At 33.6% G+C, this 14051-nt stretch overlaps 1 protein-coding gene across 1 annotated transcript; it reads left to right on the top strand.

Moving 5' to 3' along the window:
- Nucleotides 1-7550: 7550 nt before the first annotated feature.
- LOC108855261 (leucine-rich repeat receptor-like serine/threonine-protein kinase BAM3) lies at nucleotides 7551-11207 on the top strand. Its single transcript, XM_018629031.2, has 2 exons — nucleotides 7551-10407; nucleotides 10807-11207. Exons 1-2 carry the CDS (start codon nucleotides 7758-7760, stop codon nucleotides 11190-11192), a joined length of 3036 nt encoding a protein of 1011 aa, XP_018484533.2. The 5' UTR covers nucleotides 7551-7757; the 3' UTR covers nucleotides 11193-11207.
- Nucleotides 11208-14051: the final 2844 nt, after the last annotated feature.

Below are 14051 nucleotides of genomic sequence, written 5' to 3'. Positions count from 1 at the left end.
AATACACGAACTTCATAGAATTTACCCATTTAACCTCAAAGTTACATTTACAGATTTCTTCTTACCTCGAAACCGGCCATGTCATTCATCAGACGCCCATTTATAGATAATGATTGGATGAGTTTCGTGATTTGAGCCACTCATACGTTTCCTTCGTAGCAATATGTCCCATAACCATCAAAGTGCCTGCCATAGTCGCATACATCGTGATCTCGACCTCACCGACCTCCATATAATCCTCAAAGCGAGACACATGAGCGATTTGCGCCCATTTGGCAAGGTCAAGGTTGGATAGCATAAGAAAGAGTCGTATACTTGGGTCAATCACTGTCTTGAAGCAGAAGTAGAGGTTGATCTTGGTCCATCTCTTGGGTTTCGTTATGTAGGTGACACTACGGAAGTTTTAGGTTATTCTTTGTTAAAACAAAAATAGCTTAAAGTTGTTTTAGCGGAGTACAGGTATTTTCTCATTGTGTTGCAACTTGCAAGACATTTTGTGAAAATATCAATGTATTGATTCAAATTGTGTTATATGCAATCATTTTTATGTGGCACAGGTCTTTGTTTTTTTTGTTCTTTTTTTCGTAACTACACAGGTCTTTGTTTTAATTTTTATTTTTGAACTGAACACAGGTCTTTGTTATTCCAACAAACTAATTAAAGGCTATCTTTTTACTGTGTTTTGATATATTTCTTAGAGCATCATTAATAGTGGTATAGTTTCTCTAGAGAATACCTCAATCATTTGACATTAATATAAATTGATTATGTAATTAAAATTTAAATATAAAAAACAAAAATTAATGACAAGATGACACATGTAACTTTAATCTCTAAATGTTGTAAACGTTTCTAGGAGACCATACGAATCTCATGATTTTTATTCCTCTCTCCTGCTTTTATAATTTTTAGTATTATTTTTAGTTGAGAATTAATGCAGCAAGAGATCATTGTTGCCCATGCTCTTAAGTCCGGAATACCGATTAAGCCTTTTTCTGCTTCTTAATTATTTAAAATGTCTACAGTTTAAACAGTTCTTTGAGAACATTGTCATAAAAGAACAGACCTGCCATAATAGCATAGACTTATACAACATTGGAGACACATTATCACCGCAGAACAAAAGAAACACAATAAGTGAAGGAACAAGACTACACCAAAAAGTGAAGAATTGACAGGATCATCTCATAACCTTTTTTTTACAATTTAAAATTCTTTCTGTAAATCAATGAAATTCCTTTATTTTATCCCAGTCGAAATGAACTGAGATTAGCACTTGTGAGCCTAATCATGAACTAATTCAACTAACACACACACAACAGTAAATATTTAAAAGGTTTAGAGTTGAAACAGAGCTGTGAGAAAATAGTGAGGTGTGAACTAACTATATATCAGACTGATATCATGACTCATGAGTTTCAAGTTTAATTGCGGGTTGATCTTTCAAACCGATTATTTATATCATGAATTTGAAATTTCTTCTCGCTAGAAAACCTCGAAATCATCTTACAACGCGATTATATACGACGGCTATGTTCTATACAAATTAAGGCATAACAAAAAAAAAAAGAATATACCTTAGAATGTGAAAAGTTCCGGTAATCAGGTGCCGTGTTTATCTGAATTAAACAGCAGATTCGAATTTAGATCTCTTAAAAATCCACAGAACGTCTTGTACCACCCGACCACATACACATAGTTAAACATAGTAGTAATGTTTGATATAACATAATAGTAATGTTTGATATTCTCCCGAGATTACTTTCGCTCAACTCCTTCGATAATAACCAATTGAAGCCTTAACCGAGCCTACCAGGATACAACAGTTTCAGTTTAAATACTTTATTCGATTTACCAAAGAGTTAGTAGTTAGTAAATTGAGCGATACCAACCTAAGAGCATCAGCAACAATGGTACTTTAAAAAGTTTCTCGACATTAACTAGATTAGAAAAATGAAAAAAGAGGAAAAAAATTGAGACAATCTATATTATTATAAAGTAATGTTCTCTTAATCTTCATGAAGCTATATAATATCCATGTCATAAAGTCGGTTTTTGTGAACACGACACTTGTCCAGACCAGTGAAACTCATTGTTTCATTTATTCAGAGATTTGGTGGGTTTTAATTGTTGTCCAATCGGAACTGAGAATAAGCTTTATTGTTATCCGTGTATATGACGTGTTTTAGGCTGTAGATTTTGATGGTGTGTACGGTCCTAAAAAATGGGATTCGTCCCTAACCCTAACTATTCGACGGCAACACGGTGATTCATGAGTTTCTGATTGCAATCTCTGAAACCGTCCGAGTGATTCATTCAATGAAACATTTATTTATATATATATCAAAGAAAATTTAAAATAAAAAGATATAGGTCTTTGAGATCAAAGAAAGTCCGCATTAGAGACAAATGAAGGTATATTATGTTTAATGATTATAAAAATAATTGTAATTTTATTGTAAGATACTATTCAAGCCTCTCTTTCAAGTATATAAAAATTATAAGTTAGTTTGAAAATTTATTTGCCAAGATATATTTGCACAAATGACTTTTGGTGTCTATATTATTTTATTTTTGTATAAATGCATTGTTTGTTTTTAAAAGAAAAATTCCAAAGTACATATCATACATTATCATATGATATCTAAAGACAACTATAATATAGAATTTTAACCACAATATATAATGGATTATACTTTTTAATAACTATTTTGTTCAAAAAATAATAATATTATGCAAATACGATTATGACCATTGTTCAAAATTGATTATATATATATATATATATATATATATATATATATATATATATATATTAGAAAATATAGATGATGCAAATAAATCAAAATATATGTAGAATAGGTTGAAGAAAAGAACTTCAAAAGATAAATATTCTAAGACCCTTAAAATTACGAAATTATTGGTTCTAGAGGTAAAATAAAATTTAACAATTTTATTATACAATAAATAACTTCAAATTAAACAAATAAATCAACAATTCTAAACCATTAAAATAAAAACAGAATAAAATTTCAAATAAATAATCTTATTAATCGTAAGGAAACATTAAGTTCATTGTAATGAAAATAAAACTGAATAAAGAACAACAATCAATAAAATAATGATTCATACTAATATAGAACATAACATTTTAAAATAAAAACAAATATTAAACAAAAATAAAAATATTTATTTTAACTATTTAAATTATTTTCAAATTTTCATTCCGTCCGTATTTCCCAGTTCTCCATAAAAGAACGTTTTCTACATGGAAAGAATCTTATTAATATGCTGTCATGTTTTCACTGCTTCAATTTTTCCTTTGACATTTATAAATTAAATTTAATTCATGAGAAACTCCTTTGGATACCTCATTACTAACAATGCTCTAAAAGTGGAAGTCTTTTTTTTTGTCTTAGGCCTTAATTGGTATTGATATAGCTGATCACAAAAATATGCTAAATAAGATGTACGTTTTAAATATACAATATGTTCTTATAAATCTATATAATAAAATTATCAATAGATCAGCAAATGATTAATGTATAGAAATATTATATAAAATTAGTATATAGATTTATATTTATAACATATTTTTAATATTTTATTTACAGTAATAAATCATGTTTAATTATATTTTAAATGTAAAATAGTATTCTTTTAAGAAATGAAAATTTTAATTTTTAAACAAAAAAGTAATTTTATTTTTCATATACCAATATAACTTTTGATATTTTCAAAATAAATAATTAGTTATACTAATTATTTTATTTTGTTTTATATTAGTTAAATGCAAATGATCTATCAAAAAAACTTTATATGAAAATATAACAAAAAACATTTGGAGAGCATCTGAGTCTTCTAAATACTACTCTAAATGTTTTTCTAATAATTATTGATTTGATAATAAAGCGTAGAGTCGACAATCTATTGTCCCACAATAAATATCATATATTACAGATCCCCCACCAAACTATGACCTCGTGTTAGATCTCTACGAAATAAAAATTATAACTTATTTCTCCCCGACTTTATAGTTTGGAACCTAATTACTCATAGATCAATGATTTTAATTGGTTTTACTTGTTTTTTTTTGGTCAAAACTGGTTTTACTTGTTTTGATTGGTTTATTTTAACCAAATAATTTTAAATCAATTAAACAAAACAAAAAATCATTTTTTTTAATATATAGATTCTTTAAAATAATTTATTATCTTTTTCACAAACATTTCTTTTCCTTTTTCACCATCATCAATACATTATTAATCCTTGATGAGGTATATACAATGAAGAATTTTTTTGGTAGATTTACCTTTTTGGGGTAATTTCTTCTAAGAAAGCGTCAATGCACGCCAATGAAATCCTCAAAACAAAAATAACAGAAATACCATGAGAAAAAGTGCAAAACAAATTCATGAGGAAAAGAGACAAAGTCGAACCCGTAGCCATTTACTAGTAAAGTTAGCGATGAAGATAAAAGTAGCCACTCCATAAAGTCTCAATTCAAAACCATAGCCATTTACTGAGAAAGTTTTGCAATTGAAATAAAGTCGAACGATGGTCACTTACAAAAAAAAAAGTTTTGCAATTTGAAAAGATAAAAAGAAGAAGCCACTAACTCTCGTTTCTCTAAATTACATGCGCAACAAAACATGTAGAAATTTTTTAGCAAAAAAAAAAAAAAAACAAAACAAAACATGTAGAAATGTAGTTGGAACCTTAGTCCCTAGAAAGATGTACATGTACTTCTTCATTTTTTTTGTGGAAACATTGGTTCCTCCAACGTCAAACTTCATATCCACCTGAGAACATATAAATAGAAAATGATGGATTCGGGTTCTTCATCGGTGGTTGTGCATGCGTTTTCCATCAATGATGTTATAGTATGCTTAAATATCCGTGAATTTATGTTAGTCTTCATTCATATAAAATCAGTTGTATCGCAATCCTACTTGCTTGGACCAGTCAAATCCGTCACAATTACGATATATGTTAGACGATTTTTCGCGGTGCAGTAACCTGCATGGTCAAAAGGAGTAAGCCGGACCTTGGCCTACGAAATAAAATAAAAAATGTCATAGACGTAGTTTAAAACCAATAATTCCAGCGTTGAATTAGTCCAGTCCGTGACAACATCTGTAGTTCTCACTTCTCAGCAATCACTAAATATAAACGAGGGTTTAGGGTTGTATATCCATATTCAAAACCAGATGAATATTTATTGATTTTTAGTTGAACTAACAATTCTTAAGTGTTTTCTTTCTTAAATTTCATTATGAAAGTTTTCATATGCTTGAAGAAAACTAAAAGTAAGAGATTGCGACGTTCATGATTAAGTTGAACTAATATGCATATATGTGTTTTATACCAAATTTCATTCTGAAAGTGTTCATATGCTTGACAAATTAAAAGTAAAGGATTGAGACGTTCATTTTAGAAAAAAGAAAGTAGCATGCTCAAAAATGAATAATCAGCTGTCTTCGGCTTTTCTTTTCACTTTAGGCCAGCAAAGTTGATGGGGGGAGGGCCTCCTCTTTGTTCTTCTCAAACTTTAGGCATCTCAATAATCTAAAACAAAATCGAATAAACTAAAAAAGAGCCCATGAAATAATAAAAGATGGATAGATTTGATTTAGATTTTCACTAATAAACAAATGAACTATAAGGTATTCTTTATCACATTTTCCCACGCCAAGTATTTTCGAAGTTTAAATCCTTATTGTTGTATTGTTTCTTACAACGTTCCACGGTGAACATTTTACCTTATGTATATAATTTTGTATTCCCTTCAACTGATTTTGTAGATTTAAATTGCATCAATTATTGTTCAAAAAAAAAAAATTGCATCAATTAATATACTCTCATTAAAAGAGAAAACTTTCCCAGCTCTTAGTCGAGACAACAATACAGTTCATTAGAAAAAAATAGTTGGATGAGATATGCATGCTTGAATAACTAATATTTCCTCCAGATTATATTTGCAGGAGAGTTAAACCAACCCAGAACTTTCACTATCTTAGTTGCGTTCTACGTATTACTCATTTCAGATGTTACTTTATTAGAACAACTAGAAAATTATAAACTGAAACTCATACCAGTCCATTATCCATAAACCGTATGAAAGAAACCGATATTTTTACTATTTATATAATTAATTCGCAGCTGTCAACTATGACTAAACCTAAAGTGAACGTATTTGAATATGTTCCTTTAGCCACAAAATGAATTAGCCGTTATATTTGTACAGCTAGCTCTGAGTTAGTCTATGTCTTTTTTTCATATTAATAGTTTCTCTTTAGATCATATACCATATCAAGTTGCTGCTGTGGTTTATCTTATAAATCTGATGCATCCTTTTCAAAGAAAATTAAAATCATAGAAAAGGGGGAAATAATCGGAAAGGGCAGTTTACGAAATAATTTGATAATAATTGCATGTACATATATAAGCATCTTTTTGCAGGTTCATGATGTGAAAATTTCGAGGAGCTTAAGCTGTTGAAACATCGCGTACACAAACAGAATCCTTGACAGAGAAGTTATTAATTTCTTCTAAAACAACAAAAAACAAAAAGAGAAGCACAATTACCAAAGATTCTAGTTACTTTGGTTTGTACTAGTTTAGTGGTTGGACAAAGACAATGCCTGGCCTCTTAAATCTGATGGATTAGATTTTGATCTTTAGTTAATGGAACATAAAACATTGGAATGACATAAAGGTACGATGTTTATTTCATAATATAGAGTAATTATATGGTTAGATATTAGCAACATGTGAGTGTGTGTCCTCTTTATGATACTGTATGAGTGTTTTTTTTTTCTCTATGTAACGATTTTTAAAAAAATTATAAAGCCATTTCAATGTTTTTACTTAACTGGTATAAGTAAGAGACGATTACTTATGACTGTTTTAATTTATATATTAAAACATCAATTCAACCATGCTCAGTTAATGTATCAAAAAATTATGGATTTTCAAACAATAAGCTAAATAATCATGTCAAAATCAAGTTGTCGTCGTAGGTAGTGGTTTTGATTCGGACTAAGGTAAAATTAGTGTTGGATGACAACAAATTTTGCTTTATTTTTTTTGGTTTTCAAGCACATAATATTCATGATCTCGTTCAATCAAACTCTTAATATTTGTTATGTTAAAACCTAGAGGACTATGTGACTGTGACCTATATATATATGAACCTAATTCAAATAATCCTAAAAACAAATCAAATCAGACGATAAAGAGAAGGTAAAAAGAAGGCAAGAGGCACTAATCTTTAAATATTTATAAAATTTTCTCTAATAAAGAAAAAGCGATGATGTGTATGTTCTCATCTTTTGTGAAAGTATATATTGCTTTTGCTTTTTTTTTCAAAAGCTAAAGACTCATTAAAAAAAAACTAAAGCTCAAATCCTAAAGACGAAGAATGCATTGGATACATCAACTTTTTTTCACTTTTCTTCTGATTTTTTAATTATAATTTTACATAATTTCGTATATTCAAAAAAAAAAAACCGAAGGCTTGAAATGATGATTATCCTCTCCACTTATTAAGCCACTCACTCCAAGCAGCAACTTCAGAACATCGTGAGCCCCAAATCATTTAAAAAAACAGTGAAAACATGATGATGTCTAATGATGATGATCTCCTTCTAGGGTTTTGCAACTTCTTCGAAGACCCTTCTTCTCTTTCACTTCTCTGAAACTTCAGATTCGTGTCGGAGAGTTCTTTTTTCTTTTCTTTTCTTTCTGATGTTACAATGGGAGACAATATATTCACTTTCTTCCTAATCATGTCTTCAGTCTCTCTTCTCTTCTGTTCTTCTTCGAGTTCATCTCTTAATCTCTCACTAATCAGACAAGCAAACGTCCTTGTCTCTCTAAAGCAAAGCTTTGATTTCTATGATCCTTCTCTTGATTCATGGAACATTCCAAATTTCAACTCTCTATGCTCTTGGACCGGTGTTTCTTGTGACAACTTGAACCAGTCCATTACTCGTCTCGACATCTCTAACCTCAACATCTCCGGCACACTCTCGCCAGAAATCTCCAGTCTTTCATCGTCTCTTGTTTATCTCTCCGTCGCCTCAAACAGTTTTTCCGGCGAGATTCCTAAAGAGATCACCAAGCTGACGAGCCTAGAGTTCTTAAACATCTCAAACAACGCCTTTGAAGGAGAGCTTGCGCCACTTGACTTCAGTCAAATGACTCAGCTCACGACACTCGACGCTTACGACAACAACCTCAACGGATCGCTTCCTCTGTCTCTAACCAAACTCACTCAACTCGACTACTTAGACCTCGGAGGAAACTACTTTACCGGCCAGATCCCTAGAAGCTACGGAGGTTTCTTGCGCCTCACGTTACTGTCTTTATATGGAAACGACCTAAGCGGGAGGATCCCTAGCGAGCTAGGGAACATCACAACTCTTCAGAAGCTATACTTAGGTTACTACAACGACTTCCACGGCGGGATACCTGCGGATTTGGGGAGGTTGACCAATCTTGTTCACTTGGATTTAGCTAACTGCAGCTTGAAAGGATCAATCCCTGGAGAGTTAGGGAATCTCAAGAACTTGGAGATTCTTTATCTTCAGACCAATGCACTCACAGGTTCTGTTCCTAGAGAGTTAGGGAACATGACGAGCCTCAAGACTCTAGATCTCTCCAACAACTTTCTAGAAGGAGAGATTCCTCTGGAGCTAGCTGGACTTCAAAAGCTTCAGCTGTTTAACCTCTTCTTCAACAAGTTACACGGCGAGATTCCCGAGTTCGTGTCTCACCTTCCTGATCTTGAAGTTCTCAAGCTTTGGCACAACAACTTCACCGGGAAGATTCCTGAGAATCTTGGCACAAACGGGAGGTTGGTTGAGATCGATTTGTCTACTAATAAACTCACAGGTTTGATCCCTGAATCGCTCTGCTTCGGAAGAAACCTAAAGATTCTCATTCTCTTCAACAACTTCTTGTTCGGTCCTCTCCCTGAAGACCTTGGCCAATGCGAGTCGCTCTGGAGATTCCGTCTAGGTCAAAACTTTCTGACAGGTAGACTGCCTAAGGGTTTGATCTATCTGCCTAATGTATCTCTTCTTGAGCTTCAAAACAACTTCTTGACTGGAGAAATACCAGAAGAAGAGGAGGGAAGTGTAGGGTTATCAAGCCTCACTCAGATCAATCTGTCAAACAATCGGTTAACCGGACCGATCCCAAGCTCAATCAGAAACCTCAGAAGCCTACAGATTCTCCTTCTTGGCTCTAACCGGTTCACGGGGCAGATTCCTGGTGAAATAGGAAGCTTGAAGAGTCTTCTCAAGATTGACATGAGCAGAAATAACTTCTCTGGCAAGTTACCTCTAGAGTTTGGTGATTGTCACTCATTGACCTACTTGGATTTGAGTCATAACCAGCTCTCGGGTCAGATTCCGGTTCAGATTTCACAGATTCGGATGCTAAACTATCTGAATGTTTCTTGGAACTCCTTAAACCAAAGCATCCCCGCGGAGATAGGATACCTGAAGAGCTTAACATCAGCAGATTTCTCACACAACAACTTCTCTGGTTCCGTACCAACTTCAGGGCAATTCTTTTACTTCAACAACACGTCATTCCTCGGAAACGCTTTTCTCTGCGGATACTCTTCAAACCCTTGCAACGGTTCTCAAAACCAGTCTCAATCTCAGCTTCTTGACCAGAAAAATGCAAATTCCCACGGCGAAATCTCCGCGAAATTCAAGCTGTTATTAGGGTTAGGTCTACTAGGGTTCTTCTTGGTGTTCATCGTTTTGGCTGTGGTCAAGAACTGGAGAGCGAGAAGGAATAGTTCAAATATATGGAAGCTCATAGGGTTTCAACAGCTAGGTTTCAGAAGCGAGCACATTGTGGAGTGCGTTAAAGAGAACAATGTGATCGGTAAAGGCGGTGCAGGGATCGTCTACAAAGGCTTAATGCCAAACGGTGAAGAAGTTGCGGTCAAGAAGCTCTTGTCCATTAGCAAAACATCATCTCACGACAACGGTTTATCCGCAGAGATTCAGACATTGGGTAGAATCAGACACAGGAACATTGTGAGATTGCTCGCTTTCTGTTCAAACAAAGACGTGAATCTCCTTGTTTACGAGTACATGCCTAATGGTAGTCTTGGAGAAGTCTTGCATGGGAAAGCTGGAGTGTTTTTGAAGTGGGAAACGCGGTTGCAAATAGCGTTGGAAGCGGCTAAAGGATTGTGCTATCTTCATCACGATTGCTCTCCGCTTATAATCCACCGGGATGTGAAATCAAACAACATCTTGTTGGGTCCTGATTTTGAAGCTCATGTCGCTGATTTTGGGCTGGCTAAGTTTATGTTGCAAGATAATGGAGCTTCAGAGTGTATGTCATCCGTCGCAGGCTCGTACGGCTACATCGCTCCAGGTACATGACGGATTCCCAGTACTTGTTTCTTGCAATACACGTAACGTTCGAAACTAGGGCTGAACTTGCATTTAGGTTACTATTCGGTTTGTTTGATGTCCTGGTCTATTTAGTTCTGAATAGATAGTAACTGAACTAGAACCAAAATAAGCTTAGTTTGGCATGGTTAGTAAAAAATCCAAATAACAACAAATTATCTTATAAATGCGTAAACTTAAATATAAAATAATTTTCTTTTCTATTTTAGGTCCTTTAAGCTTAACTAATACTGAGATAATTTGACCAAATTTTCATTGTTAGTCAGAGTTTGGACCGATTCAATTCAAATTCTCATTCCTACATAAAAATTCGTGTATAAATGGTCGATCTAAGCTTATTTTACCTGATTTTATCATGCAGAATACGCATATACACTAAGAATAGATGAGAAGAGCGATGTGTACAGCTTCGGAGTAGTACTATTGGAGCTAATAACAGGTCGAAAACCAGTAGATAAATTTGGAGAAGAAGGGATAGACATTGTGCAATGGTCAAAGATTCAGACAAATTGTAACAGGCGAGGTGTGGTAAAGATCATTGACCAAAGATTGAGCAATGTGCCACTAGGAGAAGCCATGGAACTGTTCTTTGTGGCAATGCTATGTGTTCAAGAACATAGTGTTGAGAGACCGACCATGAGAGAGGTCGTCCAGATGATTTCTCAAGCTAAACAACCCAACACTTCTAAATCCAGTGAATTTATATATATGCTAAATATTTTTTGTTATGTTATTTGTGTTCTGTAGAGTTTTTTAGAAATGTAATATGATGATTTGGCGGTCATAGGAGTTTATATTAATAAGCTTCGGGGGGGGGGGAGGGGGTTAAGGATTATATCTTCCTGACATAATATATCCATTCATGCAGAACTTTAAAGAAGTTCAAACAATTATCAATAATGTGAGAGATTATATATATTTTATATCAAATAAGAAATATTTATCAAAAATCTGAACATTATCTCAAACGTTGACCATATGCTTGCTCTTTGATTTGAGGCCAAAAGTAGCTCCAGTGCGGTGAATATTCGGAGTTGATGCAACTACACTCAGGTTCACCAGTTACATATGTTTGCTCTTTGGTTTGACCTCACCATAATGTTGTATAAAATCTAAATGAGATACACTCCTATTTTATTACTTGATGGCAGCAACTTTCGTAATGGAACTCACTTTGGTCTTTTAACATTTTTTTTATGACCAATGAGTTAAGGTCTATTAGGATCTAATAGCAATAATAATATAACATTATGTGAAAATGTTTAAAAAGACTGATTGACTATATGTCACCAAAATGTGATTAACTTTTTTGCCACATATCCGTTTTGAATTCTAAAATTAAACGTATTTGAGTTGAAGTAGTGGAAAGATAGATGACCTATCAGGTTTCGTGATACCGTAAGAGTGAGACTAAAACACTTAGAAAGGTCATGTAGTGATTGTATAAGTAAACAATAACTTTTGAACCTTCGGAAAATTAAAGCACTGTCCTCGGAAATGGGATGAAGCCCATGGACCGAGTGAAGAAACGTGAAAGACTTATTAGTTGTGGGCGGTCGGAGCATTTCAAGTGGTATCGAGTTGGTTAGCCATCTCGATTCTGATCTGAGAGGCGCATTGAGACTTCTCGTGGGGCTCAATGAAGACGTTGCGTTTTTATGACTGGAAGTGGATTATATCATCTCAATTTTTGATATATGTGAAAAACGTTAAGAGAATTAATTTGGTTTCCAATATCCCCAAAGTGCACTTACTTTTTCAGCCACGCATCCGTTTAAGATTCTAAATTTACACATACTTGAACGGGAGTACTGGAATAATGAATGACTTATCGGAAGTAATTCGCGATATCGTGTGAGTGAAGCCAAAATACATGAAAATGTTATGTGGTGATAGAAAGGGGGGGGGGGGGAAGGGGGTTAAGGATTATATCTTCCTGACATAATATATCCATTCATGCAGAACTTTAAAGAAGTTCAAACAATTATCAATAATGTGAGAGATTATATATATTTTATATCAAATAAGAAATATTTATCAAAAATCTGAACATTATCTCAAACGTTGACCATATGCTTGCTCTTTGATTTGAGGCCAAAAGTAGCTCCAGTGCGGTGAATATTCGGAGTTGATGCAACTACACTCAGGTTCACCAGTTACATATGTTTGCTCTTTGGTTTGACCTCACCATAATGTTGTTGTATAAAATCTAAATGAGATACACTCCTATTTTATTACTTGATGGCAGCAACTTTCGTAATGGAACTCACTTTGGTCTTTTAACAATTTTTTTATGACCAATGAGTTAAGGTCTATTAGGATCTTATAGCAATAATAATATAACATTATGTGAAAATGTTTTAAAAGACTGATTGACTATATGTCACCAAAATGTGATTAACTTTTTTGCCACATATCCGTTTTGAATTCTAAAATTAAACGTATTTGAGTTGAAGTAGTGGAAAGATAGATGACCTATCAGGTTTCGTGATACCGTAAGAGTGAGACTAAAACACTTAGAAAGGTCATGTAGTGATTGTATAAGTAAACAATAACTTTTGAACCTTCGGAAAATTAAAGCACTGTCCTCGGAAATGGGATGAAGCCCATGGACCGAGTGAAGAAACGTGAAAGACTTATTAGTTGTGGGCGGTCGGAGCATTTCAAGTGGTATCGAGTTGGTTAGCCATCTCGATTCTGATCTGAGAGGCGTATTGAGACTTCTCGTGGGGCTCAATGAAGACGTTGCGTTTTTATGACTGGAAGTGGATTATATCATCTCAATTTTTGATATATGTGGAAAACGTTAAGAGAATTAATTTGGTTTCCAATATCTCCAAAGTGCACTTACCTTTTCAGCCACGCATCCGTTTAAGATTCTAAATTTACACATACTTGAACGGGAGTACTGGAATAATGAATGACTTATCGGAAGTAATTCGCGATATCGTGTGAGTGAAGCCAAAATACATGAAAATGTTATGTGGTGATTAGAGGGTCAGTAAAAATGATTTTCGAACATTCAGAAAATTAACGTACCATGCACCGGAAAGGATGCCACAAATCAAATGAACGATCTATTAGGCATGGACGGTAGAGGATGCTCAAACAGAACCGTATACTCAAAAGCCCAAGCTTATATCTTGAACGAAATATTAGGAGACGCTCACTTTTAATAAGGTGTAGTGAGGTCCTGGGTACACTTTAACTTTGAAGTATGAGACGATAAAATCTTAACATATAATGAGAAAGTCAGATATTTCGATGCAGTGTTCTAATATAATAATCTGGTTTATTAAATGTTGACCTGCTTTTATCTGATGTTCGATTTTGATTATCATTAGAAAATATTCTTTGGCAGAAGTTTGATTTGATATGTTAACGTTCATTAGGGATTTTAATGATGAGGCACTGAGGTAAAAAAACCCACGGGTGGTGATATTATAATGATTTTTTATATTAACATTTTAGCTTTCTGTTAATAATGTTTGAATTGTAAACATCACTAAGATTAGAATATTCCAACTTATCAAACACCAACCGCAACCTTAAAAGTGGACCAAAGAGCAATAGATGAGGGTAGAAAAGTTTAAGAACTTCTTTACA

The sequence above is a fragment of the Raphanus sativus genome, chromosome 4, assembly GCF_000801105.2.
Source record: "Raphanus sativus cultivar WK10039 chromosome 4, ASM80110v3, whole genome shotgun sequence".
Classification (NCBI taxonomy): Eukaryota; Viridiplantae; Streptophyta; class Magnoliopsida; order Brassicales; family Brassicaceae; genus Raphanus; species Raphanus sativus.
This window is presented reverse-complemented; position numbering and strand designations above follow the sequence as displayed.

Bases quoted from the DNA above. Each gene is read 5' to 3' on its own strand.
- LOC108855261 (XM_018629031.2), top strand. From the start codon at position 7,758: ATGGGAGACAATATATTCACTTTCTTCCTAATCATGTCTTCAGTCTCT. The intron at 10,408-10,806 runs GTACATGACGGA...TTTATCATGCAG, and splicing joins GTACGGCTACATCGCTCCAG to AATACGCATATACACTAAGA.